Raw genomic sequence first — 27144 nt, forward strand, 5'->3', positions numbered from 1 at the left:
AAGAAAATTCAAGACTGGGAGGAGATGGGGTGGATTGCATGCCTGTAATCCCAGCAATTTGGGAAGTTCAGGCAGGAGGATCACAAGTTCAAAGCTAGCTAAGTAACTTAGTGAGGCCCTAAGCAACTTAGTGAGATGCAGTCAATCCCATTCTTCCCTTTCCCTAGGCCCTGGTAACTCCTAATCTAATTTCTGTTTTTATAGATTTGCGCATGCTGGAAATTTCATAAAAATTGAATGATCTTCTGTGTCTGGTTTCCTTTATTTAGCATATGGTTTTCCAGGTTCATCCAAGTTTATAGCATGTATCAGTTCTTCATTTTATGTTCCAGTGTGTAAATACGCCACATTTTGTTTTATCTATTCAAAATTGATAGATATTTAGATTGCTCCCACTTTTTGCTATTATGAATAATACTGCTAAGTTTATGTGAACATATTTCAGTTTGCTAGGGTATATATGTAGGAGTAAAATTTCTGTAGCATATGATAACTCTGGGTTTAACTTTTAGGAGTTAAACAAATATATAATGCCACTAGCAGTGAATAAGGACGCCAATCAACCCTTTGTAGGTGTTAAGAGCAGACACTGGAGACATAATGTCTGGGCTTGAATCCTAGTTGTGCCATTGTTCTAGCTGTGTAAGCTTAGATAATTTCTTAAGTTGTATGTCTCAGTTTCCACATCACTAACATGGAGCCAATAATAGTAACTTCCTCATAGGATTGTTATTATATTTTAATAAGCTAACATATAAATCACTAAGACAGTATCTGACATTTTAAAAAATCCTCTTTTAGTATCACTGCTCCTTTTAATCTTTATTGTTATGATTATTGTATTTTGTTTTATTAATTTAAAAAGTAATGATATAGTTTGTTGAGGTTTGGCATGGAAAAACAGTATTGGAAATGACACTCATGTTAGTGGGCAAGAAAGTCAAGGAAAGCTTTTCTGAGCAGGGACGATTATATTTTAGAGTATAACCTGAATCAAACCAAGAATTCACACAGTTCGGTCCAAGCATGCAATAGCATTCTAAGAAAACTACTGGTGAAGCATTACAGAATGATCAAATGTTCTATACAGCATAACCTCTTAAAATCTTCTTTAGATATTTCTCTTTCCAGATTGTTTTCACTCACAGTAGCTGCTTGTGTCTATATTTTTTCTCACCTGTGATGTCACCATACCACTTGACTAGGACCCTGTTAACTTCCTTCTGAAACTTGCGAAACTCACATGACTGAGTTTCTCAGTCTGTGAAACTCAGTCGCTTGTAGCCTTGAGAAATTCAGTCTACTCTTCTACCTGAATGCTTCTGTTTTTACAGAAAACATTCCCTGAATGCTGATGAGTAAAATGATCTTTATTTTTTGTGTGTGTGATATTGTGGACACTCTTGGTCTCCATCCCCATTTTCTGGCACACAACATCTAAAAGCTTTGTAATTTCTTGAGGGACAGTGGTAGTAGGTGCATCTTTTCTTCTGATATCTTATCTTTAATCTAGCTCCTGACATAGAGCTCCTAAAGCCATTGGAATTTCCTGAGTCACAGGACTGTCTTTGGTTCTAGAGAAGTGACTGTGAGCTCCTGAATAACAGATGGTCATCAGAGACCAAGACATGATCACAAGTTTGGAATTTTCAGCCCAACCCCCATCCTCCACAAGGGGGAGAAGGCTGAAGATTGAGTTAACAGTTGCTGATGTGTGTGTGATGAATCTCATTATTCTCCATAAAGATCTAGAGAGTTCATGGGGCTTCTGAGTTGCTGAACACCTGAAGTTTTCAGAGGGCTTGGAAGCTCCCTGCCCCTTCCCTCATACATCACCCTGTGTACCTCTTTATCTGGCTGTTCATCTGTATCATTTGTAATTTCCACTAATATAAACTAGTAAATGTAAGTACACTGTTTCCCTAAGTTCTGAGAGCCACTCTAGCAAATTAATCAAACCTGAGGAGAAAGTCATGGGAAACCACAATACGTAGCTGGTCTGTCAGAGGTTCTAAGGGCCTGGACTCAGGGCTCCCTGAAGTAGGAGCCCTCCTGTGGGACTGGGCCCATAAATTGTGACATTTTTCTGTAACTCCCCATAGTGTCAGAATTTAATTGAATTCTAGAACACTTAATCCATATCTGCTGGAGAATTGCTTGGTGTGTAGGGAAAACTCCATGCACACTTTGGAGATCTTAAGTGTTCTGTGCTGTGTTGCATATGAGAGTAGGGAAAGGTTTGTTTTAGTTTTTCCTATCTTATTCACATTATATATTCTCCTTTTTTAAATAGTTCTCCACAAGAAAGACACCAAAAAAACAATTCTAGACCTCATCTTCTTTCTTTTTCTCCTCTTTCTATGGTAATCATCATTGAAAGTACTGCACAGCTTGGTCTAGAAGTGTCCATCAAAGTTCTTCCAAGCCAACCTGTGACCAAACATGTCAATGTTAGAGCTTGTTCTTCCCCATGCCAACTCACCATCTTCCTCTTGCCCTCTAAAAACATGTGGAAAAGAGGAATTAACCATGTTAAAATTTTCACAGTTACAGCAGGCATTAACTTTACTAAAACCAAGCAAATTAGGGTTGGTTATTGCCATATCTATTGGGAGTCTTAAATATAGGGAAATGGATACCAAATGATCTTACTTGAGACCAATTTTATGATCAGAAGTAAAATAGGGCTACCCTTTCCAACCCAAACCTAAGCTAGGCCTCACTGTGTTGGGAGAAATTGCTTTTCTGCATTCCCCAGGGACTTGCCTAAAAAAAGGTTAGACTTAATGGGGTAGACGTTTTTCTGTATTGCTCTCACTCACCTGGAATCTTGTTACTCTGTCTTACTCTGAAAATGCTGCCCCCAACTTCTCCATTCTCTCAGCCTTTGCATTGTCGGTTCTTACTAGCACAAAAATCAACAAAAACTTCTGGGTTAGGAGCCTTCCCTTAAGATTGTGAGATGTCTATAACTCTAGACTCTAATTCACATTTTTATTTGGTTTGTCCATGCACAGGCATCATGAAATCTATGCTTTCTAGTCTCCTCACTGCCCTGAATGATTCATCCTGAGTTCATATGCACCTGCCTTAATGCCAATGCCCAGGCCAATGAGGCTTTCCCTCTGTGTACTTTGTCAAAGAAATGTTCTAACCATTACTCAGAACTCTGCTTTCATACCTGACCTGGCATTCCCCACCAATTTCTTCAACTTCTGATGGAAGCAGTTATTTTCCCAGCCTGGTTAACAGTAAGCCCCAGGAGCAGGGCTAAGGCCCTGAACCACTCCCAGCAACTTCCTCTCTTATTTCCAGAAAGGGTTGTAAGTTTATCTTCAGAAATTATTCGTTTCTTGATTGCTAATTTCCCAGTTGTCAATGTAACAGAAGACTTTTGTTTTTGTTTTCAGACTCTTCAGAGTACTTATATAATCTTGGTGAAAGACTGGTATAAGTTATCTGGCTGTGGTACCTTACTCTGGAAGAGTATATCACTAATATCTATCAACAGGTCCTAATGATTCTACTTCCAAACTGTCATTTGAAATTTGTCTACAGCAATCACTCCTAAAGACCTCTCAGCTTCCATGAACATAAGGCCCCTCTAAACTCCAAACTTCAGAATGTCCACTAGGTAATTCTTGTGTTTTAAATTATCCAGAGGCTTTTAATTGCAGTTAGAATCCAGCCTCTATCCTTAGGCCTCAGGGCCATTCAAGATGTGATCTAATCTACCATCCCTTTCTTTCCTCTATACTCAGAACACAATGATCTTTCCAGTCTTGAAAGTTGCCTGGCTCCTCCCCTGGCTCTTACATAGTCTTTGCACCTATTCTTTCCTAAAATATATTGTTCCTAGAGATCTTTTCATGATTATCTTCACAATTTATTTTTCAAAAACCATCTCTATGTATTGACACACTCTTGCACACTCTGTTGTATTATTCTTCCTGCATTCTAATTCTTTTTTATTTTTAATAGAACTCTTTGGTATCTGAAATTGTTATGCATCAATTTATATTTGGAATGTACCTCTCTCAGAACAGAATGGCCTTGTTGCCTGTTTAGGAAAAGGTGGGGAAAGGAAAAAACTACTTCTCAATCTTTTATGATGAGCCTACATCATAGCAGATATAAAGTGCTCCAATTCACCTGGAGGTAACCATAATTGGTCTTTGAATAAATACTTACTCATACCAAAACAAAACCAAAAGTAGTTGTTCCCTTCAAAGTAGAAGTTTCATAGAATTTTAGGTTTGCGAGTCATGTTTTATCAGTTTACAACCAAGTGTCAGTATAAGATAATGCTTCTGGAGATCATTCTATATGAGACATTTAAACCAAGTTGTGGGCTTACATCAAGTAGATGACCCATGAGTAACTGTTTCATTTGTATGGCATTCACTTAGGTTATTTAGGATATTAAATCAACAAAACATTTCCCGGCATCTCCTAAAAACTCATCTCCCTACTGCAAACTCTTATTTAGTGGCTTTGTTGATTTATCGAGAATCCCTGGAATTAAAGCATTGACCACAAAGTGTTCCCAAATTCCCACAGTATTTACCTAGTTCATAACTATTTATACATAGTTTTGTGTACTTGATAAGGACAGGGAATATTTTTGGAGACTTTGTTTTTGAGTCCCTGTGACCTGGGAGCTCCTCAACAAAGGCATGAGCTCTACCACTCATCAGGAGAGGAAGGAGAGAAATATAGCACTAAGAAGGGAAGCATCTGAGTGTCAGGTGAGGACAGCTGTTACTCTCTGGTCCCCACATGTTAATTACTTCTGAAATCTACGTTATTGTTTTGTGTAACCCGGCTTAAGTATTCTGCTCCAGAGTCTTTATGCATTAATCTATAGCAAAGATGGGGCAACCAAGGTTAGGGGTTGGAATGGGAACAGTGAGAGAGAAATGGGTTTTGCAGAGGGTAGTGGTTTACCACCCTTCACAATTCAAATAGAAAATGGGGATAAATCTGAACATTGTCTTTTCATATAATAAAGTGGATTTTAAAATATTCGATGCAGAAGAAGCAGTTTGCCAATTTTTGTTGTTACTGCTTTGTTTTGAGGTTCATCTCTCTTGTTTAAGGGAAGAAAGTGGCAAATGGAGTACGCAGAGGCAGAGTGAAAGGTGAATTAATCTAAATCAGCCAAATTAGATAGAAGAAGAGGAGTTGGAACTGTCCTTACAAAGAATTCTTGATTTGATTTTTTCCCCCTTTAAACCTTAAGTCATCTGTTTTCAAAACTTCAATGTGAACATCACTCACCTGAGAACAGTATTAAAATGTCAACTTCCAAGACCCCCACCCCATCCTGCCGCATAGTTCAGATGTAGCAGGTCTATGGCAGAGCTCTAGAATCGATATCTTAAACACTTACCCCAAGTCAACCATGATGCAAGTGACCCTAGAACATTACCAGGGCATGGTACCACACACATGTAATCCCAGTGACTCATGAGACTGAGGAAGGAGGATCATAAGCTCAAGGCCAGCCTGGGCAATTTAGAAAGACCCAGAGTCAAAATAAAAATAAAAAGGGCTGGAGATGTAGCTCAGTGGTAAAGTGCTCCTGGGCCAAATTCCTAGTACCAAAAAGAAGGAGGAGGTGGAGGAGAAGGAGAAAAGGAAGGGAAAAAGGGAGAGGAAGAGGAGGAAAAGGAGGAGGAGGGGGAGGAAGGGAAGCACATTGGCAATGATGAGTTTTTACCTCTAAAAATGAATGAGGGGAGTGAATGGGAATGGGAAATGGTGACCTTAGAGGTGACCAAGGTGTCTAGCTTTTCAACCCTGGCTAGTCACTGCTCTTCTGTCTCAGCACTTCTCCATCCACTTTGCCCAAATCATAAAACTCACACAGTTTTTCAATATAGCACTTCCTAACACCCCAGTTCTTTGGATTTATGTATATGTTTAGAGCTGATAAATGAAATTTCTCTTTTTCTAGGCACATTCTGTTTTTCTATTTCTGGAGGATACCAAAAACCTCATTAAGAAGTTTGATCAATTGCATGGGAGTATGAGCAGCTGAAGAGATGAAATAGATGAAAAAAGAACACAAATCCTCAGATTACTAATATGCAAATCCCTAAGCACAAGCTGAGTAAATACCTTCAATTCTCACTAACAGCTTCAGAGAAAGGCAAATTTTATTCACTTCCTGCTTTCCCTGCTAATCATTTGTGTAGACCTTTCATAAAATAATAAAAAACCAAAACATCCCTCTTTCCAGGTTTAAAAAGGATTCATAGATTATAAATACTATCCAAGAGAATATGACCTAATCCTGATGACTTGGTAAACTATTTGACCAAGATAACTTAGCTGGCTTGTGGTAGGTGACTCTAGAGCCAGTTTTTAAAGATCTTAATAGTGATGACTGAGCTAGCAGATCATGAAGTCTATTTCTTGGATCTTGACCATTATTTTTAGAAAAATTAAACATTAAAAAGGAAATGTCAGAGGTATTAATTACATACACAGCCACTGTTGCATGAAACATGTTTATATATGTGTGTACACTCAACACACCTGTACACAAATATGTGCAAATTGGATTACCACATAAAGTCTATATTTTATCACAGTTGGGAAACCTGTTCTGTTCCATTATATGGCCTCAAAAACTATTTGAAAGAAGGAGCACTGGAACTGGGTCTTCAGAGTTTGTTACAATTTTACTGAGACCACAGAGAATCCCACATTTCCTACCAGATCTCTAAGGAAGTATCATCCTCAGTATTTACAAATTAAAAATTAAAATCTGCCAGGCATGGTGGCACAGGCCTCTAATCCCAATGACTCCAGAGCCTGAGGCAGTAGGATCTCAAGTTCAAAGCCAGCCTCAATAACTTAGTGAGGTTACCTCAAAATTTTAAAAATTTTTAAAAAGGGGAGCGCTGGGATGTGGCTCAGTGGTAAAGTGCCCATAAGTTCAATCTCTAGTACTAAAAAAATAAAAATCTGTAATGCCTTGTGTGAAAATTTATACTGGGGAAGCAAATGCCACAATCAAGCCAAAGGCAATCTAAATATTCATTCATCATGCAGTATTTTGAATTGTAGTTGAAATGAATAAGCCGGAAAGGCAAACGAAAATGAATTCAATTGATGGACAGGAGGAAGGAAGGAAAGACTTAGAAGTCCAACAATGGGCATATTTAAGTAAATTAAGACACCATGCTCTATTGTAGTCACATAATTTCAGTTGGGGAATACCCTCTGATTCAGAGTTTCCAGAAGGGTGTTATTCATCATCTAGAATATGCTTCCCCAACTTAGATCCCAAAGATGGTAGTATAGCAAGGATCCAGAGCATTCTTCAAAGGTATATAGCTCAACTTGTGATGGGAAGTTCTTTTAATGACAAAGCAATTGAAGTTTCACTATGTCGAGGAACTTTGAGGAAGTCACAAAAATCCACAATTTAAAAATATATTTCCTATTACACACACATAACTACTTTCTAGAATAAAAACCTTATGAGTCTGTTTTTACCGTGTGTATGTTGTACCAAGGTATATCAAGTAATATCAAAATGTTCAGTCACCTTCCAAAGATTCTTATTAGAACGGGGCAGAACCTGACAGTAGAATTTACTAAGATGTCCTGGAGTAAGAATGAAAGAACCTAAAATCAAAGACTAAAATCTTTGTGATTTCAGGTGTTTGTTTATTTTAAATTTTTGTTTAAGATATAATAGATGTATGTTTATTTTAGTTTTGGGCACTGTTTGTTAAGAGTAGTTAAGTTAGATTTTTTTTTTTTTTTTACACATTTTTGGCACATATAGTTGTATGCCGGATTTTTGTTACATATTTATACATGCACGCAATATAATTATACAATTTGGCCAATATCATTCCCCAGTATTTTCCCTTTCCCTCTTCTTCCTCCCCCATTTTTTTTTTTTCACTATAGTATGATGTCTTTAATTTTTTAGGATAAATACTGAGTAGTGGTACTGCTGGGTCATAGGGTGGTTCTATGCCTAGTCTTTTGGAACTGCCATGCTGATTTCCACAGTGGTTGTACTAATTTACAATCCCACCAAAGTGTAAAAGTGTTCCTTTGTCTCCATAACCTCTCTAGCATTTATTACTGTGTTTTTGATGGCTGCCATTCTGACTGGTGTGAGATGAAATCTCAGCTGCAGTTTTGATTTGCTCTAATTGCTAATGATGCTGAACATTTTTTTCATGTGTTTGGGGGGGCTTTGTAAAAAAATTTTTCTTTTGAGAATATATTTCCATTCACTTGCTGAGCGTTGTTCTTCATGAAAACCTTACTTACTTACGGGAAAAAGCGGGGCTGGAAAGTTTCACTTTTCGTTTCGTTTTCATAAATACTTATCCCAAGAACCTAGCTGACAGGGAAAAGCCCACACACCTAGTGGAATTGCCCTGGGGCGGAGCTTTGTGCCAGATGGGCGGGGACGCCCTCGCTCGCGAGTCTTTAGAGCGCACCCGCTACACCCCCTGGTCGCTTAATCCTGGGTACCGGCTCCCCGCACAGCCAGCCACGAGTCTCCCCACCCGCAGGTAGGGAGCGTCCTTCTCCCGCCCCGCACCCACTCCAGGTGTCTCCGGTCGCTACAGGAGGCATTTAAAAGACTGGGTCTTTGGGATGGAGAGAGGAGAGGGAAATGGGAAGTGTGATACTTTGTGGTGCAGCAGAACTCATTTGTATGGTAGAGTTAAGACCTAAAAACAGGCCTTTTGACAGTTGCTATTGTTTTGCACTAATGTCAATCTTTTATGTGAGGGCATGTGCATGGATACGGTCCTGAGAGGTAGCTGGGTCTAGAGAGAAATTACTAGATTGGAAACCGGGACATTTGGCTTCTAGTCCAACATTAAGTTATCACTTGTAATGTGACTCAGGGTAAGTCATCCCACCTTCAGCATCTCCGAAGGTCCCTTCCAGTCTTGAGATCCAGGATGCAAAGGCCTAAGTTTCTTGCTGTATCTGCTTGAAAGATCAAAGGGAATCCTGGAGGAAGAGTGGACCAGCCTAAGAATAAAAATGCTAAGACATTTCTTAGACACATTGACTTTGACCTATGTCTAAATTCAGTTTGGGGTTGCTTTAAAACACAAGGAGTAAAAGTACCATTGTTCTAACTAGTTGTTGTTATTGTATATTTAACTGTGAATGCTTTTCTATGAATTAAGTAGCCTTCTAAAATATTTTTTAATTGTTGTATTTCATGGTGCTACGGAACCAATATTACCCTCCCATTGCTGAACATAATGGTTATTCATAGGGTTCACTACGCTAGCCATTCACCAAACTATTGCACATAAGTCTCTAGGAAATTGCCAATTTTTGCCTTCAGATAAACTGTTAGAAGTGTAAATAGTCAGTGTCTTGTATATTTGAAAGACCTTTTCATGAATATTTAAAATTGCCTTCCAGAAAAGATGTACCAGTTGACAACGACAGTGGTCAACAATATATAAGGAGAACTATGATACTCGAAGAAAAAACAAAAAGTAGATTTTTTTTCAGTGGAAAGTGAGGTAGAAGCTACATGATAGCAGTCAGAGTATGGTCTTCCACAAAGCCTGAGAAATAGCTTGGGGGTTTGAAGTCGCATGTGGAAAATGTACAAGAGTGATTCAGTGTGACTGGGGCAGGGGGATGAGGTTTAGTACAGTTTAATAGAGCTTAAAAATTTACTAAAGATTTGATAGATCAACTCTCTTAGTCCTTGCTTTTACTTTTGAGAAAGAAAACTTGCATTGTTGCATCTTCCTCATAGCCGTCCTACCCTGGGAAGATAGAGACAATGGTATCACTTCCTTGGTGTTGTACTGGACTTCTCCCAGGGGCAAACCCACTTCCCCATCCTGAACGAGCCCTTGTTTCTTCCCCAGGTCACATTTCATTGCTCTGTGAAAGTGTCCACTCTTGTCTGGGAATTCACACAAGGTCAGTTTCTTACCTGAAGAAGACATCAGTGTTCTCTTGGATCAACTACTCTCATGTGAGTTTTAGAGATCAAAGAACATGTTTATTTACATGGTCTCTTTCCTCCCCCTTTTCTTCTCCCACTCATGATAGTTGAACTCCAAGGGAACAAAGCCTTAGAGGAGAAGGGATGATGAAGAATTAGGTAAATATCAAATCTAATCCATCACCTTCAGTAAACTTTAATTGCATCTAAAATTTCAACCAGATTCATTAAAGGATTAAAACTCCACCAGAGTATGCCATAAACATTTTCAAAATTAGTTGTAACCCACAAGTGAATTTAGTGTCTCTCTGTTTTATTCAACAGTGCTTTGCTTGTAATTAGGGGTATCCCAAATCCTCTACTGCCTGATAAACATATTTGTGTTTATAATGTCACATTAATATTTTATAATTTGCTATAATCAATACTGGCTCAATGAAAAAACACTCAGATGCTGCAGCCTCATTTTTGCAACCTTTGTGTCCTCAAAGGATTAGTTATATTCCTGCTTCTTATCTGCAGTGTAGCTGGAGAGGAAAGAAATAAGAATTGTGCACCTTGAACTAGCAAGAGGATGATTCATTTTATTTTTAATATTTTCATATATGCATTTTTAACATGAAAGAAACATGTTAGCATAACTATACAAAGAAGTTATCAGATAATTCCCAAAGAACTAAACGATAAACAAACCCACAAAAAATTCAAGTTGTACTTTTCAGTAATGAAATTAGGAAAAAAATTTTAAATAATGCCAGAGGTGGATGAATATACTATATAATGGTACCAATTTTCAGAATAAGAACCAAGAAAATATTTTTTTCTCCTTGATCAGCAATTCTTTTGGGGGAAATCTATCTTTAGGGGCTAACCTGGGGCCTGGCACATAATAAACACTCAATAAATAGTTTCTGAATACACAACACTTGTGATTTTTTTAAATTGGCAATAATTTGATACCTAACAATAAATGAATAGAATGAGACTATTAAATAATGTATATGAATATCACACACCAAATGGAAAACATTTATCATAACCTTCAATAAAAATTAATATTAAATGTATGTTAACATTCTCTTCTTTTAAAGATTCATAGGGAAAGAGACTGAAAGAAAAATATTTTCCTGAAATACAATGGTCACAGAGTTTCTTAACCTTGGCACTTATTGTTTTCTAGGCCAGATATGTCTTTTCTGTAGGAATGCTGTCCTGTGCTTCAGAGCACGTTCCTGGCCTCACTCCTAGATACCAGCAGCAACTCTCCCCTACCCAAAACCCGTTTTGACAATGAAAAATGTTTCCAGGTTATTACTAAATGTCCCTGCATGACAGTGATAGAATAGAGGGTTTTCTCCCTCCTTTCTCTTTTTTCTGTAATGTGGTTATATCACTTTTATAGTGAAGAAAAACATTAGATTAATATCCTCATTCTACCTCAATATTTGGACTCCATTTCTGGGGTTCTTCCATTATACCACTTTAGTTTGCCAAAAACTCATCATTTTTTTTTCTGATAAGAAAAGTAAAACCATTATTCATTTGAAAACTCAGAAAAACACTGATGAAATCAATCACAATCCCATTTATCCTTTTTCTTCCTTTTAAAAACTATAAGTGGGTGAAAACTTACTTGCCTTCCCTCTAATTTCACTCATAGATATGATCATTGTCGGTATTTTGGACATTTCCTATGTCTAAAGACACACACACACACACTTTTTATTTGTTGAACAAAAATGGATTTCTGCTTCTCTGTTCTGAAGTTCCCTTTCTATGCCTCCTTTTGCAAAAGCAATACATATACATGTACTGAATTCTATCCTTAATGATATCATATCAACAGAACAAAATTTATTTAACCATTCAGACCATCTAGGGTATTTTTTTCTGTTTTGAGATATTATTAACAATGCAATGTTTTTACATATATTATTGTATGTATGTGTTTGTGGGATTGTATGATAGACTTTTAGGAGAGGAGTGAAAGGTCACAGGGACAGATACATTTAAAATTTCAAAAAAGATTACCAAATAGCCCTCGGAAAAAAGATATACAGCTTCTCCTTCCCACCATTGATGGGCAACAAAGCCTATTTGTATATGTCCTCATAAACACCAAACATTAGTAATCTTTGTAATTTTGGTCAAGCTAATAAGTGAAAATGGTATCTTATATCCTAAATATACATTTTATTGGTGCCATCCTTTCCTATGTTTACTGGTATTTTTTAGTCTCTGAGCTGTATGTTAGAAATTATTACTTGTTTTACTCTTGGGTTACTGTAGTTTTCTTATTGATTTTTAGGAGCTATTTATATATTGGGAACATTAATCTTCTGCCTTATATATCTGTAGCATTGATTAATTTTTGTGTGTATTTATATAGAGGTTGGAGAGATACTGACTTTCTTATCAAAGTGTATAAATATAACACAAAAGACAAAAATGTGTTAATAAATAAATAGCATGGCTGAAATACCACAAATTTCTCTTCCTCCCCTACTTGAATATAAACTCCAAGAGAAGAATGACTTTTCTTTTATATTCATTGCCATATCTCCAGTTCCTAAAATAGTGTCAATCACAGAAGAAGTGCTCGATCAATGGTTTGCTGAATAAAAAAATTCAGTAAAACTTTAAGCAAGATGATAAAATGAAGAAAAGAATGAATATAGATAACTCTGGGAGAGTGACCATGAGACATTCATATCTTAACATAAATTGACCAACTCTCTCATCTTCCCATCTCTTGTTACTAACAAATTCTGTTTATTGAAAGAGTAGGATTTGTAGTTTGGAATAAGTGAGAGGCATAAAAGATTTTGAGGGATGCATCTGGCCTACTTGTTATAGTAGAGTGGAAGTCTTGAAGAGCCAAAGGTTAAAATGAAAATATTTAGTCATAGAAGGAAAAAAAAATATTGGAAGGTGAGAAGTAGAAGTCAAATTTTCCTTACTTTGAAATTTTTGCATAGGGCACATTTGAGTTTCTAGATAAGTTACCGTGCAGAAAACATGAACTAACTGAGAGGATTTGGGCAAAGTATTTTCTTCTTGGCTTTTGTTGAGTGTACATTACAATTTACAGTTTTTTTCAGGCCTGTAACCAAATTTAAAGATGCTCATCACAGTAACTCTATTCACTTGGCTTTATGCAGTTCTGTGCTATTAAATAAAGGTATTTAACTTCCAAATTCCCCTGCTATGGTTCCACACTTAGAACATCAGTCATCACCTGGTTATCAGGACTATTTCACTTAGAACTGCCAAGTGCCCTCCTGTTGTGCTATGTGTTCAACTGTTGAATAAAGCAGTCTTCTTTTTGTGTTTTCCATAACTAGGTCATTGCAAAAAGATGACGATGTTTAATGTCTTTATATTCACATCCTTCTGTCATTTGCTGAACGGTAAGACACCAAATCCCTTCATTAGGTTCTGTATTTTAGCTATTTTAACCATGAGTTAAAAACTTAAATAATTTTAAGTGGACATAATTTGTATAGAGAGAACAGTCTACTTATTTCATTTTTTAAAAAAATCACCTGTGACATTGTATAAAGACAGACAAATTGAAAGAAACAAAATTCAATTATGTCCCATGAATAACTTATTGAAAATTTCTAGAGAAATGGCCTATACGTACATTATTTGCTTATATTAAACAAAGCCAGGATCACTGTTGATATTGCTTATGACCTGCTTTTCCTGATGAAAATATTCTAAGGAAGAATTTTAGTGTGTATCGAAGTTTTAAGGGTAACACAGCACTGGAAACATACTGGGGTCCTCTCTAAATTTCCATACCCACTTACCTCTGACCAGAGAATGGATCAAAAATATAGGGGAGTAAGAAGAGAAGATTATGAAATCTACCACTCAGACTGTGTTGAAAGCAAAGGACATTCTGGGGATGTCCATGTGAAAATAGGTCTCTGTGGTTATAAGTTCTCCATCACCATATAATATTTTTACAGGAATGTATGTTTACAAATTGCGGGGCAACTTGTTTAGCTAGTTTTATAATTGTAATGCAGGGATCAGAAATAGTGTCCCAAAACATGTTTCAAGCCCACTGGATAAAACATGTATTTTAAGGAACTAAAATCCTTAAATATAATTATCCTATAACTCACCGGATAAGGTGATTGCAAGCCCTCTACCCATTTTGTAAATGTTTTAAGGAATTTTCTATGTTCTGAAGATTTGCCATCTTTCTTTTCAGCCTTTAGTATCACTGTTCCCAAGGACCTGTATGTAGTTGAATATGGCAGCAATGTGACAATCGAATGCAAATTCCCAGTAGAAAAACAACTAGACTTGGGTTCATTAGTTGTCTACTGGGGAAAGGAGGATGAGGAAATTATTCAGTTTGTGCATGGGAAAGAAGACCTGAAGGTTCAGCACAGTAGCTACAGGCAGAGGGCCTGGCTATTGAAAGACCAGCTCTACCAGGGAAATGCTGTCCTTCAGATCACCAATGTGAAATTGCAGGATGCTGGGGTTTACTGCTGCATGATCAGCTATGGTGGTGCAGACTACAAGTGGATTACCTTGAAAGTCAATGGTAAGAATTATTGTAGATAAAGAAAGCTAAACCTTAATGAAAAACATATCCTAAGTGTTGAGAGCTTATCATTCTTAGAAGTTCAGACTTAATTTCCAACAGAATACCAGCAACCTGTTCACTAATTCATTCATATACTCATCTAGTGAGTACTTCTTTGAGCACCTTTTATTTGGCAGTCTCTGGTGATCCAGAGTCAAGTAACACAGAGCCATGTTATACAGTATGTTCAGTTTTCCACATAATAAATTCCCAGTTTTTACTTTTTTATTATTATAAAAGCAATACATGTACCTGCAAATAATTTGGATGCTATGGAAAGGAATAAAATGAATTGTAAAAGCTTCCTTCCTCCCTTTACCACTATCTTTCACAGCATGCAAATATAGTTAATACTATTTGTATATCCCTTTGGAAGTTTTTTTTCATTATTTTAATTCAATTGCTATTTTTTAATTTTATTAGGTCTGCTGTATTTTCCTTCCTTGGAATGTCTGTATGTCTCAAACCCCAATAAATATATTTAAAACAAATCCCATAATTAGTTTCACATTCAATAACAGTTTAAGCCAATCTATGAAGGCAAAAAATAATCACATCAAGTATAAAGAAAGCCATTTGTCCCCAGAGATGCCAACAAACTCTGATCACCAAGCATGTATTTATCTTAAGAGTGTATGTACCAGTGTTATCTTGGAGTGTTCAAGAGGAACTGTAAGTGTTAATTCCTGAGTACTGACCCATAACTATGTCATCAGGTCACTAGAGTTCAAAGTATTGGGTTGGTACTAGCTAAGGGAAGGAAAGCACCTTAGCTGACCACCTCTGCTTTCACTGTTGAGTTTCATAGAATTGAGAGGTAAAAGGATCCCAGGAATGAGCAGCTAATCCAAACTCCCACAAAGAACAACAACAAAAAAAAAACCCCAAAGGATCTTCTGTTTCTGGTTTGTTTGTTTGTTTGTTTTTGTATCAGAGATTGAGTCCTTAACCACTGAGCCTCATCCCCAGCCCTTTTTATTTTTTATTTTAAAACAGGGTCTTGCTAAATTGCTTAGGGTCTTTCTAAGTTGATGAGGCTGGACTTTGAACTTGCAATCCTATTGCCTTGGCCTCCCCAGCCACTGGGATTATAGGCATGTACCACCTCGCCTGGCAGATCTTCTGTTCTTATACTCCCCATATTTACCAGAATTCATTCATCTCCCCTTGGTCTTCCCATTCCTAAGATAACTATCATCAATCTGAAGGTCCATGATATAAACAGGAAAATTTAGATTTATTATGAAAGATCACTGATAATTATAAACTCAAAAATAAAAATTATATAGTGATTAGGAGAAATGCATCCATTTTATGGCACATTACTGGGTGTCTGATGCTGGCTTAATTAATGCTACTGATGTTAAGAAAATGTCACTTGCCTCATGAAGTAGACTTGATTTTCATTATGTTTTACCATTTGCTTCTCCCTCAAGACAGTCATGGGAAAAAAAAAAAACAAAACTTGGGATGTGGTTGTTTAAATTGTCAACTTTTCTTGGGTTCATCAGCAATATTAGGTATCTATTGTGTTCAAAGGCAATTAAATAAATTAGCAAGCTTTAAGCCATTAGCTTGCTAGATCTAGGATGGGGTGAAAGAACAGCAACCTGGCAGTCAGGAAGAAGGAAGCATAGAGTTTAAGTTTCTGTTTCCAAAGGTCTCTGATCAGCCTGTCAGGAGGATGCAGGCAGATGGCTGATTTTGTAAATGAGAAGAGTTTATACCAGGTTATCTGTGGCTCTATAATATCTCTTCAACATAATAAAAGATCTTCTAGCACTGAAGGTTTTTCCTAGGAGGGATCCTTGATGAAGCAAAGCAAGTGACCAACCAGATTTGAAACCTGGTTTGTTGAGCCATTCATCCCAAACCATCTTATTATTTGCATACAGGAATTATGGTTTATAAATTAGCCTCTCATCCCAAACCATCTTGTTATTTGCATACAGGAAGATGAGTTGAGCTAAAGCAGGTCTCAACATTCTGTGTTGAGAACAAGCCAGCCACCAAGCTTCAGTTGCACTGAGGCACTGCCACCTGTGGACATTTGGTGGCTAGCTTGCACAATTTTACAACCTAAGGAAATAGAACTACTGAGTCACCTCTTTATGCAAATGATTTCACAGTAATGCTCTTGGACTTCTCTTCCCATCACTGCAAATATGTGGTAACACAGCTCCCCACAGGGAGTTTACTCACCACGGGGCTTTATAAGTGAAGCATTTCAAAAGTGAAATTTGGAAAGGTTTGGTTTTGGATTAACTCAATTCTTATCACTTTGGGTGTTATTGCACCTTTTGTGAACAGGTTATAATATGTGGAAATTTATTTCCAATGGTGTTCATCAGGAATTGCCACAAGAGTACACTTCAGTATTAAAAGAGGAAGAGAAGCAGCTCTACCGGTACTACTGCTAACACTTGGGTAGCACTTCTATGGGTTAAGCTCTGTATTAAGCTTTTTTGCCTAAATCATTTCATTTAATCTTCAACATGACTCTTGTCTAAGGTGAATATTTTTCACATTTTACTAGCTCTGAAATTTGAATGTGTACTTTTGATAGGTATCTTAGATTCAATGATATGTGGCATTATTCTTCCCATTTTAAGAATGGGGAAACTGAGGGCTGCGAAATCAAGCAATTTATCCAAGGCCATCAGACTAATAAGTGGTAAAGCTGAGTTCTAAACCCAAGCAGACTGGCTCTAAAATCTGTCATTAATAATCATGTTTTTCTGCCTACCTTTATACCTCTGGCATGTGTATCAGGTTGTATGACTTCAAAACTACTTTGAACTTTTCTTAATCTTGATCAACCAACATTAGCATAGTGCTCTAGATCTAGTAAACCAGAAGTCAGCAAAAAATGTAAAACATTTTAAACTAATGTGTGTATAATTATAAAGAATATACTTTGTACTAATATATAGATCGTATTATAAGGAATTGACATTTTAAAAGGCAAAGAGGATGACTTTCACCAACTTCATATGGTACATGATATGTTCTAGGAATATACAAAAATAGACATTTCAAAAAGTAAAGTAAAATTACCAAGCAATACTTTTAATATCTTGCTAATTGAGATGCTTCACTCATTAGTTTATATGGCAAGGCATAATGCACCTTAGGGTAAAATTCATCATTAGCAAAGGTAGACAGTCTTGATAATCTTGAGGATTTTAGTCCACACTTTGTCAAGTCCAATTAGGTCTTTATTGTTTTAACCTCATAAAGTAGTTGGTAAAAAAAAATCCCTTCTGACATTTCCTTTTGGTTTGTATTTAAATTACTAGTATTATCTTCAATTCTTGGTTTCTTTGTGGAAAAGTTTTTAATTAGTTGTTCATTTCATGAGATTAGTTAAAAGTAGATGTTAGAATTTGAAAATCCATAGTAAGTACAAACTGGGTCCTCATTCTCCCTTTGGTGTTGTGAAAGTCCTCTTCCTGTAAGACCCCTGTGTGGCTGACTGAGACCCAGTGTCAAAAAGCAAAGCTTGTGAAGCTTAAATTATTTTTTAATTGATATGACAGAAATGCATGTAAGTGGAAGTTCTACATTTTCTTCCCATACCTTCACACATGTTCCCCACTTTAGGGACTAATGTGCAGCTATGTACTCAGTCCTTGTGGAGTGAACCACTCATTTGTTGGCTCTTAGGGCTGCATCATATGTGTACTTACTCCTCTGTGTGAAACAGCATCCTTTTTCACCCTTCTTCCATTTAAAGTGATAATAGAAGTGTTAAAAAAAAAAGGCAAAAGCATTTTAACCCTAGTATTTATCACTAACAGTAAGTTTAGGTTGAAATTCGAATCGCCCATAAACCAAGCTCTGTGCTATGTGAACTTGATCCTGTTATGTTAATAGCAGTTTGTGAAGTATAATCAGTGGATTCATTTTTAAGTGGTCTTTAAATATGACAGATAAAAGATGGATGGCCCAATTATTTTTGTGTTTCAAAATCATAATTATATTGATTTTATTGGTTGTGATTTCCTTGATTTAAGAGCACCAAAACATCACATCATTATTTATTTATTTTGTTTTATGCTAATCGCTTTGTTAAATCTCTGTGAAAGTATTATATCACAAAGCTTTTGTTATGTCTTTGGTAAAGAATTGGAGAGTTATAGATGATTAGTTGTTCATTAAAGTATTAGGTATAAAGCAATGGTTATGTCAACAGAATTAAAAATATGTTGATGTACTTGTAATGAGTAAACATGAATATAAATCTTATGCTATATATAAGCATTAAACAATCTACTAGAATAGTCAGCAGACTGAGTATCTTAATCCTAAAAAGTTCTCAAACCAATTATCTAAAAACTAATTAGACTTTCTGCCATGAATATAATAATTAAAAGATGTACTAAAATAGCAAACATAAAATTTTTTTTTAAAATCATATATGGTAACCCAGATGGGATCCTAGAGCAGGAAAAGTACATTAGGGAAAAGTTGGTGGAATGGAATAAATGATGGAATGTGGTTAATAGTGATGTACTAATGTTGGCACTTCAGTCATAGCAGTTGTACCAGAGTAATGTAAGATGTGAAAAATAAGGGAATCTTGGTAAGGAGTATATAGTAACTATTATTTTTACAACTTTTTTTTGTAGATCTTAACCCATTCTCAAATTTAAAAATGTACTTAAACTTTAAAAAGGGTCACTAGGAACAAGTATTAATTTTCACAAGTGACATAGTATGTCTTTTCAAATCTAACTTCTGATCATTGACTCAAAGTTGAACAAGTAAAGGACTATCAAAATCAGTTTATTCGATTAAGTCTAAGGTATAGTGCATGCTAGCTAGAAAGATTCATGTTTATGAAGACAGCTTTACAATAAAAACAAAGGAAATATCCAGGATTAAATTTAAGAAGAAACAGAGCCCTTTATGAAAGCTATAGCATTTTGCTGGGAAAAACATAAAAAATGTGAATAAATAGACATTTCATATTTGAATAGAAAGACTACTTGTTTAAAGATGACAGTTTACTTTAGTCTATATTTTAGTTTGAGTCCAAAACATATATTAACATAGGTTTTAAAATTTTTTATTTGTTCTTTTTATTTATTCATGAGAGTAGAAGGTATTTTGACATTCATACATGGAGTATAACTTCCCATTCTTGTGGTTGTATACGATGTGGAGTAAAACTGGTTCATGTATTCATATACTAACATGATTTTTATAGCAAGACAGTTGTTTCTTAAAGCTCAGACTTGGCCTGTGCTTGAATAGAAGTGTTGAGGTCAACAGGCAGGGCTTCCCTACTGCTAAGAAAGCTGACCATTAAGCCTCTTTCTCTGAGAATCAGCCTGCATTGATGGTTTCTAATGTAGACAACACCAAGATACATGTCTAGAGAAAAACTTGACTTCTTTTTTTCTCATGACGCAGCACCATACCGCGAGATAAGCCAAAGAATTTCTATGGATCCGGTTACCTCGGAATATGAACTAACATGTCAGGCTGAGGGCTACCCTGAGGCCGAAGTCATCTGGACGAGCAGTGACCACCAAATCCTGAGTGCTAAAACCACCATCACCAAATCCCAGAGGGAAGAGAAGTTTTTCAATGTGACCAGCACACTGAGAATCAACACAACAGCTAATGAGATTTTCTACTGTACTTTTAAGAGATTAAGTTTCACAGAAAACAATACCGCTGAATTGGTCATCCCAGGTAATATTCTGAATGTGTTTACTAAAACATGTCTAACACTGTCCCCTAACAGCTACCATTATGCCTGCTCATCATAGTCATTCAGTGATGGTTGAATGAATGAATAGCATAGTACTTACAAAATGTATGCCATTATGCTATTCCCTCACTTCCATGCATCCAAGTCATAATGCTACTTAATACACATTCAGCAAATATTTATGGAATATTCCCTACTTGCCACGTAGTATATTAAGGATTGGGTATTTGTAGAAGAATAGGACACAGTTCATACTATCCAGGAAACAGGTAAGAAAAGAGGCAATCCAGTTGTATGTTGGAAATGCTCTTGTAGTTGGGACATCAGGAGGAACCTGAGAACAATACTCAATTCAGGACTTGTTTTAGGAATCCAAAGTCTAGCACATCAGAGCTGCTCCCTTCTCTCCACAGTTTCTGGGCCAGGAAGCAAAGGGAATGTACTTTTTTATCTTACTCCAAATGCTCCTCTCTCAAGCTATTCTGTGGGTTTTCAACTCAAGACATCCTGGTTGGACCATAGAATGAAAGGCTGCATGTCCCTGGGTAAATTACTAGACTTTTGTGGGTTCCACATTCCCTGATTCCCTGAAGGGGGTGTGTATGTGTGTGTGTGTGTGTGTGTGTGTGTATATATATATATATATATATATATATATATATATATATATCAAGGTTTTTGTAGGGGAAAAATAAGCTATAGTATATGCAAATGATTTGAGACCCTGTGAGCCCAAATTCAAGTATTTTTATTCCCACTACTCAGCAGAAGTAGGTGGAATAGGTGACAGTGTCTGATGAGTCTTGGGCCATTTGAATAAGTGAGGAGGATAAGCATGATGATTAGTACAAACCCAAAGGTGTTCTGATGAGAAGTGCTTTTCACTGCCCCTTCCCCCTGTAGATGTTGACAGAAAAACTCCATGTACTTCAGAGAAAACTACTGGAAAATTGGATAGAAAAGTCAACCCATTTGAAAAACCAATCCAGGGTGCTCTTTTAAACAAAAAGAGCGAAAAGGCTTTAAAAAAGTAGAGATGCTGTTTCTGGGATTGGCCTTCAATTAAGAGCTTTATTAGTGGATTCCTGCCATTTAAAAATTGTCTTATGACAACTTATTTGTGTGGCAACTTGGAGTAAGTCACCTAACGGCTATGAGTCTGTTTTCTCAACTGCAAATTGGGGATTTTTTCTTACCTGGTATGCCTAACTTGTAATGTTGTTTTGAGACTCGAAATATGTATGAACAGGCTTTATAAACTAACAGGCTTCATACACAAAGTCCAGCTGCTGTTATGACTTTAAAATTCGAAGTAGGAAGTTAGGAATCACGGGTCTCAGCTGGTAGTGAGGTTAAGCAAGAACAGACTTATGGTGAAAGAGGAGTTAGCAGTCTCCAAGCATGCATGTGCTGTGGGACCCCTTTAGCCCCTGCATGAGACTGCAGACAGAGAAACTGGTGAGAGAAACCAATGGTGTCCCAAGGTGTTCAAACTCGGGAAAAAGATAACAAATATTGGTCCTTGATCATGACCATGGATGTGGGGAGGCAGAAACTCCTTGAACAGTGCCAGTTGGCCTTCCAGGTTCCACAGTGGGCCATCCTTGCCATGTACAGTAGACTTCCAACTTCTATATTAAAGAATGTAAGACAAAGTAACATAGTGCATTCTGCCATTTAATATTGAGCAGGCATTCCCTGTGGTACTATGTAAGCACCACACAAGAAATTGCACCTCACAAGAAATTTCTTAGCCTTTCCATTTTGTAGTCTGGTTAAAGGACTTGCTGGAGATCTCAAAGCTGTCCAGTGGGGCCAGAATTAAGTCCCAAGTCCATCTGTCCAAGTCCAGACCTTCTTCCACTTCTCATGCTACTTCTATTCTCTTGTCAGAGATATCTCATCATTCTAGCCACTCACTAGCCAGGAGCTTCAGGATTTAAGAAAATTAACCTGAAACTAAATAAAATTATACTTCAAGGGATGATTATTTCCCTGACTAGTTCCCATGAAAATTTTCTCTTTGGTCTTATTTTCTTTTTCAGAACCATCTACATTACTTCAAAGGAATCACTTTGTGAAGCTGGGAGCTGTACTGTTTTGCTTTGGTGCAGCATTGACAATCCTGTTCTGCTTAAGAAAAAATGGTATTTCTTTAATTGCAATGGTCTCCCCTAGGGATGTGAAGTCTTTGAAGGTTTCATTGTTGCCACAGTGACACTTAATAGGCAGAGCCAGAGATGCTGAATGTCCTGCATGTATAGGACAATCCCCATCAGGGAGAATCTATCCCACTCAGAATGTTAGAGTACTGCCTTATGCTGCCTTCCTGTTAGCTTTCCCTCTCAGGGCCCACTTTCAACTATGCAAATGGATTTTAGCTTTGCCACTGTGTGGAAACTGTGTATTATCTCTTCCTTCAATGCTGCTCATTTTGCTATACCTATTTTGAAGGGTGGCATTGAACCCTGTAGTTGCATTTTCAAAGGGTGAGAATTGAATAATGTCTGCAAGGAAATTGGCTTGGTTTTGCACGGTGGCACCAAGATATCTGACTGTTAATAGCAATCACAGTGAAGCTGAGTGGAATTGCCAGAAGATTAGGTGTATAGTGGCAAGAGGTAGAAGAATGGGCATGTATGGAGGCTGAAGAAGACTCAGTGTCATGCAGCTTCGTTCTACTATGCAAATAACCACAAATTTATAGAAGAGAATATACTTAAATTCCTGTTGGTTCCATTGAATTTGAGTCTTATATTAGTTACAACATTATATTGAGCTGGTTTCTTTTTAAAACTTTTTTTATTTTTTAGTTGTAGTTGGACACAATACCTTTATTTATTTATTTTGATGTGGTACTGAGGATCGAACCCAGGGCCTCACACGGGCTAAGTGAGCGCTCTACTACTGAGCCACAATCCCAGCCTTTGAGCTCATTTCTGAGTTTCCTAAGAAATAAATAGTTCCTTCTATAGAGCTATATATTTACCATGGAGTATACTGCAAGATTTCTGGAGGAGAGTGTTACATAATTTTAAAAATAAATTGCATGTGCTTATTTGTTTACACGCCCATAGGAATGATTAAAATGCAAGAAAATGAGTATATTCAAATAATTTCCTCCTAAGATGATTCAAAGTAAACATTTCCCCCCAATACTTTGAGATTATGTACCGAGAGATCCAATGATGATGTTCACATAGAGGTGTCTGATGTCACATAGGGAAGTAGAATATGAAGGGAATTCCAATACTCATTTAGAAATTCCCCACAACCCCCTAGGAGGGTGGGTGGACCTGGGAAAGTATATAACTGAATGAGTACAGATCAGTTATTTTCAAAGAGTAGGCCCTTAACAGAACTGAGACAGTTAGCCAGAATATATGGGTCAAGTTTCAGTAACAGAGGTATCGAGATGGGATGGATTTGCACGAGGAAATGATTATTACCAACTTGCATTTTGAATATTCCCTTGGAGAAAAGATTAGTTGGCATTGGGAATGGCCAGAAAACCAATAAAGTGCCTCAGAATATGGTCCATTTCTTTTTAAAACCATGGAAATGAAAGTATATACTCCTAAAGAAAATCTAAGAGCAAAAGTATATATTCGAAACTGCGGAATTAATTAATCTCTTGGGTTTGGACCTTGGAATAAGGAAATTCACCTGAGTTTCTAGGGAATAAAAATGTTTCATAGGAACCTGGAGTTTAAACTTGAGTCACTGTGTAAGGTATGGTGTTGTACTACATGAAAATGAAAATTATTTCTCTTTCTTCAGTGAGAATGCTAGATGTGGAGAATGGTGGCATCCAAGATATAAACTCAAGGAAGCAAAATGGTAAGAATGTCATAAAGAATTGGGAAGTTAAAGGAAAATGAATAAAAAAACTAAAGTAATAACGAGGAGAATTCTGTCCATCACAGTCTCCCCTCCTTTTGGAAAAGGCTGGTTGTTGGAATTGCTGGTTCCTCTTTGCCTCACAACTCTAAGAACCCCTTCCATTCTGAGGAGGTTTAGGACTGACCCTCCATAGGAAAGAGGAGACAAGAGGGGAAAGGAGAAGGCAGCTTCTCTTCACTAACCTTCTTTTGCCCTGCATCCCAACATCTCCTGCCACAGGGGACCATGTTGACTTAAGTGAGTGGATAATTAATCCTACAGTGTTGCATACCAGGCACTGTTAACTGATGAGTGTGTGGTATATAGTGTCTCATTTAATCCCCTTACCCCACACACCAAAAGAATGAGAGAATTCTAGTATTCTAATACTAGAATTATCTCCATTTTAGGGCAGAGAACAGAGGTTCATGAAGGTAATTAAAAATACCCCCAAATACACAGCTTGTGACCAAAAACCAAGTTTGTGGGCCCACTAACCTGACCATGGACCCTTACTCTTCACCTATCTGCTTCAATTCATTTTGCTACAAATGCCTACATTTATAAAAGGGCAGAGAAACCTCATCCAGCTGATAGAACTTAAAACAATTATATCAAATCTTCTAATTTATTTTAATGTAGTTAGAAACAACATTTAACAATGAGCCCAAGTTTAAAAAGCCCAGGTAGGTTTCATCAGGTGGTTAATTTGCGCTGTACAGCTAATTAGTCTACGTGTGGGTCATCCTAGGGAACTGACCCTCCCAGTTTGCTCAAAACTTGGGGGTTTCTCGGGACATCAGACTTTCAGTTTTAAAACCAGGACATTCCCAAGCAAACCAGAAGTTAGTCATATTTTATCATTCAAGGGTAATTGAGCATAAATATAATCTGCCCCTTTCTCTTATTGAACACTGATCAAATGGTTAGAAAATATGAGTTTCGTTTCTTGTCAATTTCTTGTTTTTCCAGAACCCTGACCCCATGCAATTAATATACTGTTATCATTCTTTCAGATACACAGTTTGAAGAGACGTAACCAGCATTGAAAATTACATTTTTCAAGCAGGGATTCTTGGCCTGTTGTTTGGGAGTTCATGGATGAAAGGGCCCATGGGATGCTGCTGATGATGTTGGAATTAAAAGGCCCAAATATTGAAAATGGAACCTGGGGAAAGAAGAGGAGAACAAAGAAAGATGGGAGTAGAAAGGGGAGCCTGGAAGGAAACCTGGGCACTTCAACATAAGCTGAGAGACTTGTTGGTGCATGTAAAAGGGACAAAGAACACTTCTGAATGAGGCGTCTCCAAGCAAACCATCCATCACTCATGCTAGGAAAGTGGGTTGAGGATCCCTGATTTCATGGATGTTCTTGCAGAAGTGCCCTTTGCCTCTCCTTGTCTTCTCCACCTCCTCGTGTTGCAACAGTGTTGAAGAATGAGTTGTTTCTATTTATTTCCAGTCTGAGGGGTCTTGTCATATGACTGTGGTTATGAATGATTTCTTTTGAAGACATACTATAGAAGAAGTTAAAATTTTGTCACCAAACTCTATACTTAACTGCTTGTTTGTGTTCAGTGAAACATCTAGATACTAGTATTCTCTGTAACTGACATTAAAAATTGGAAGCATAGAAAATAAGCCATTGGTTTGTATAGGATTTGACCTTATATAACTTATTGATACTTTGTTTGACTTGACTAATCCTATTCTCAGACCTCAAGGGTCTGCTGCAAAATCTGTTCCCTTTAAATATCAGATTTATAACTGTGTGGTACTATACACACATGATCCCATATATTCCTGTCCTTACAACCACTATTATATCCATTTAGCAGCTGTGGAAGCAAAGAGATTAAGTAGCTTGTACACAGCAGTAAATAGCAGTCTTCAGATTTCCTCAATTTATCTGCTGTCCTTTTGGAATACAATTTACATCTCTATTTTAAGAAATGTGTTTATTTAAAAAGTGTTTAAATATCTTTGTATGTTACATGTGCCTTGCATTGGGCCAGGCATTGAGTCTACAGAAGTGAGCAAGACAAAATATCAGTTGCATAAACATGATAATAAAGCAATTTTTAGATTATAGCAAGTCAGTATTTAAAAAAAAAACTGTGGAAAATAACTCTGGAATTCCTTTCCTAGCATTATATTTATCCCTGATATGACTTTACCATACTTCTCTATGTAGTGTGTGGTATTTTTAGCACCTTCTTTTCATTTTTTCTCCATTTATGCTTATTTTATGTTTGCACAAAGTGATGCCCATGGGTTCTCAGGTTACAGTGAGTCATTCAAGAGTCAATTCAGCATTGAAGGGCAGAGTTGTTTTGTTGTTGTTGTTGTTGTTTGGTTTGGTTTGGTTTTCTACTGGGGATTGAACACAGGGCCCTGCAAGCTCTCTATCTCTGATCTGATCTGCATCCTCAGCCTTTTTTATTTTGAAACAGAGTCTTGCTAAGTTGCAGAGAATGGCCTCCAACTTGCAATCCTCCTGTGTTTGCTACCTGTGTGGTTGGAATTACAGGTATGTACCATTGTACCTAGCAATGGCCTTATTATTAACTCTGTATGCAAGAAACATGTCAAAAACTTTTTAAATATGTTTTTTTTTATACCAAGGATTGAAATCAGGAGTACTTAACCACTGAGCCACATCACCAGCCCTTTTTATATTTTACTTTGAGATAGTGTCTCACTAAGTTGCTGAGGGCCTCCCTAAATTGCTGAGGCTCGCTTTGTACTTGCAATCCTCCTGCCTCAGCCTCCCCAGCCTCTGGGATTAGAGGCATGCCCCATTACACCCTTAGTATAAATTCCACCTTGATGTTGCACTTGCATAATTACATGTTATTTCTGGAAATTCCAGCAAAGTACCTTGGCTGCTGGCTACCCTGGACCCTTATCTGCACCAGAAAGGGCCCATTTTCTCTGCTTAAACCCTTCAATGTCACCATC

At 37.0% G+C, this 27144-nt stretch overlaps 1 protein-coding gene across 1 annotated transcript; it reads left to right on the top strand.

Moving 5' to 3' along the window:
* The first annotated feature begins 8511 nt into the window (after nucleotides 1-8511).
* On the top strand, nucleotides 8512-25878 carry Cd274 (CD274 molecule). The gene is made up of 8 exons (XM_026391501.1): nucleotides 8512-8552; nucleotides 9891-10000; nucleotides 13315-13380; nucleotides 14196-14537; nucleotides 19998-20282; nucleotides 22347-22448; nucleotides 24082-24141; nucleotides 25200-25878. Exons 3-8 carry the CDS (start codon nucleotides 13329-13331, stop codon nucleotides 25220-25222), a joined length of 864 nt encoding a protein of 287 aa, XP_026247286.1. The 5' UTR covers nucleotides 8512-8552; nucleotides 9891-10000; nucleotides 13315-13328; the 3' UTR covers nucleotides 25223-25878.
* The last annotated feature ends 1266 nt before the right edge of the window (nucleotides 25879-27144 follow it).

This window comes from Urocitellus parryii, chromosome 4 (assembly GCF_045843805.1).
Source record: "Urocitellus parryii isolate mUroPar1 chromosome 4, mUroPar1.hap1, whole genome shotgun sequence".
In the NCBI taxonomy this organism is placed as follows: domain Eukaryota; kingdom Metazoa; phylum Chordata; class Mammalia; order Rodentia; family Sciuridae; genus Urocitellus; species Urocitellus parryii.

Coding starts and splice junctions, on each gene's coding strand:
- Cd274 (XM_026391501.1), top strand. CDS start 13,329: ATGACGATGTTTAATGTCTTTATATTCACATCCTTCTGTCATTTGCTG. Junction 20,283..22,346: donor CGCTGAATTGGTCATCCCAG/GTAATATTCTGA, acceptor TTTCTTTTTCAG/AACCATCTACATTACTTCAA. Junction 24,142..25,199: donor AAACTCAAGGAAGCAAAATG/GTAAGAATGTCA, acceptor TCATTCTTTCAG/ATACACAGTTTGAAGAGACG.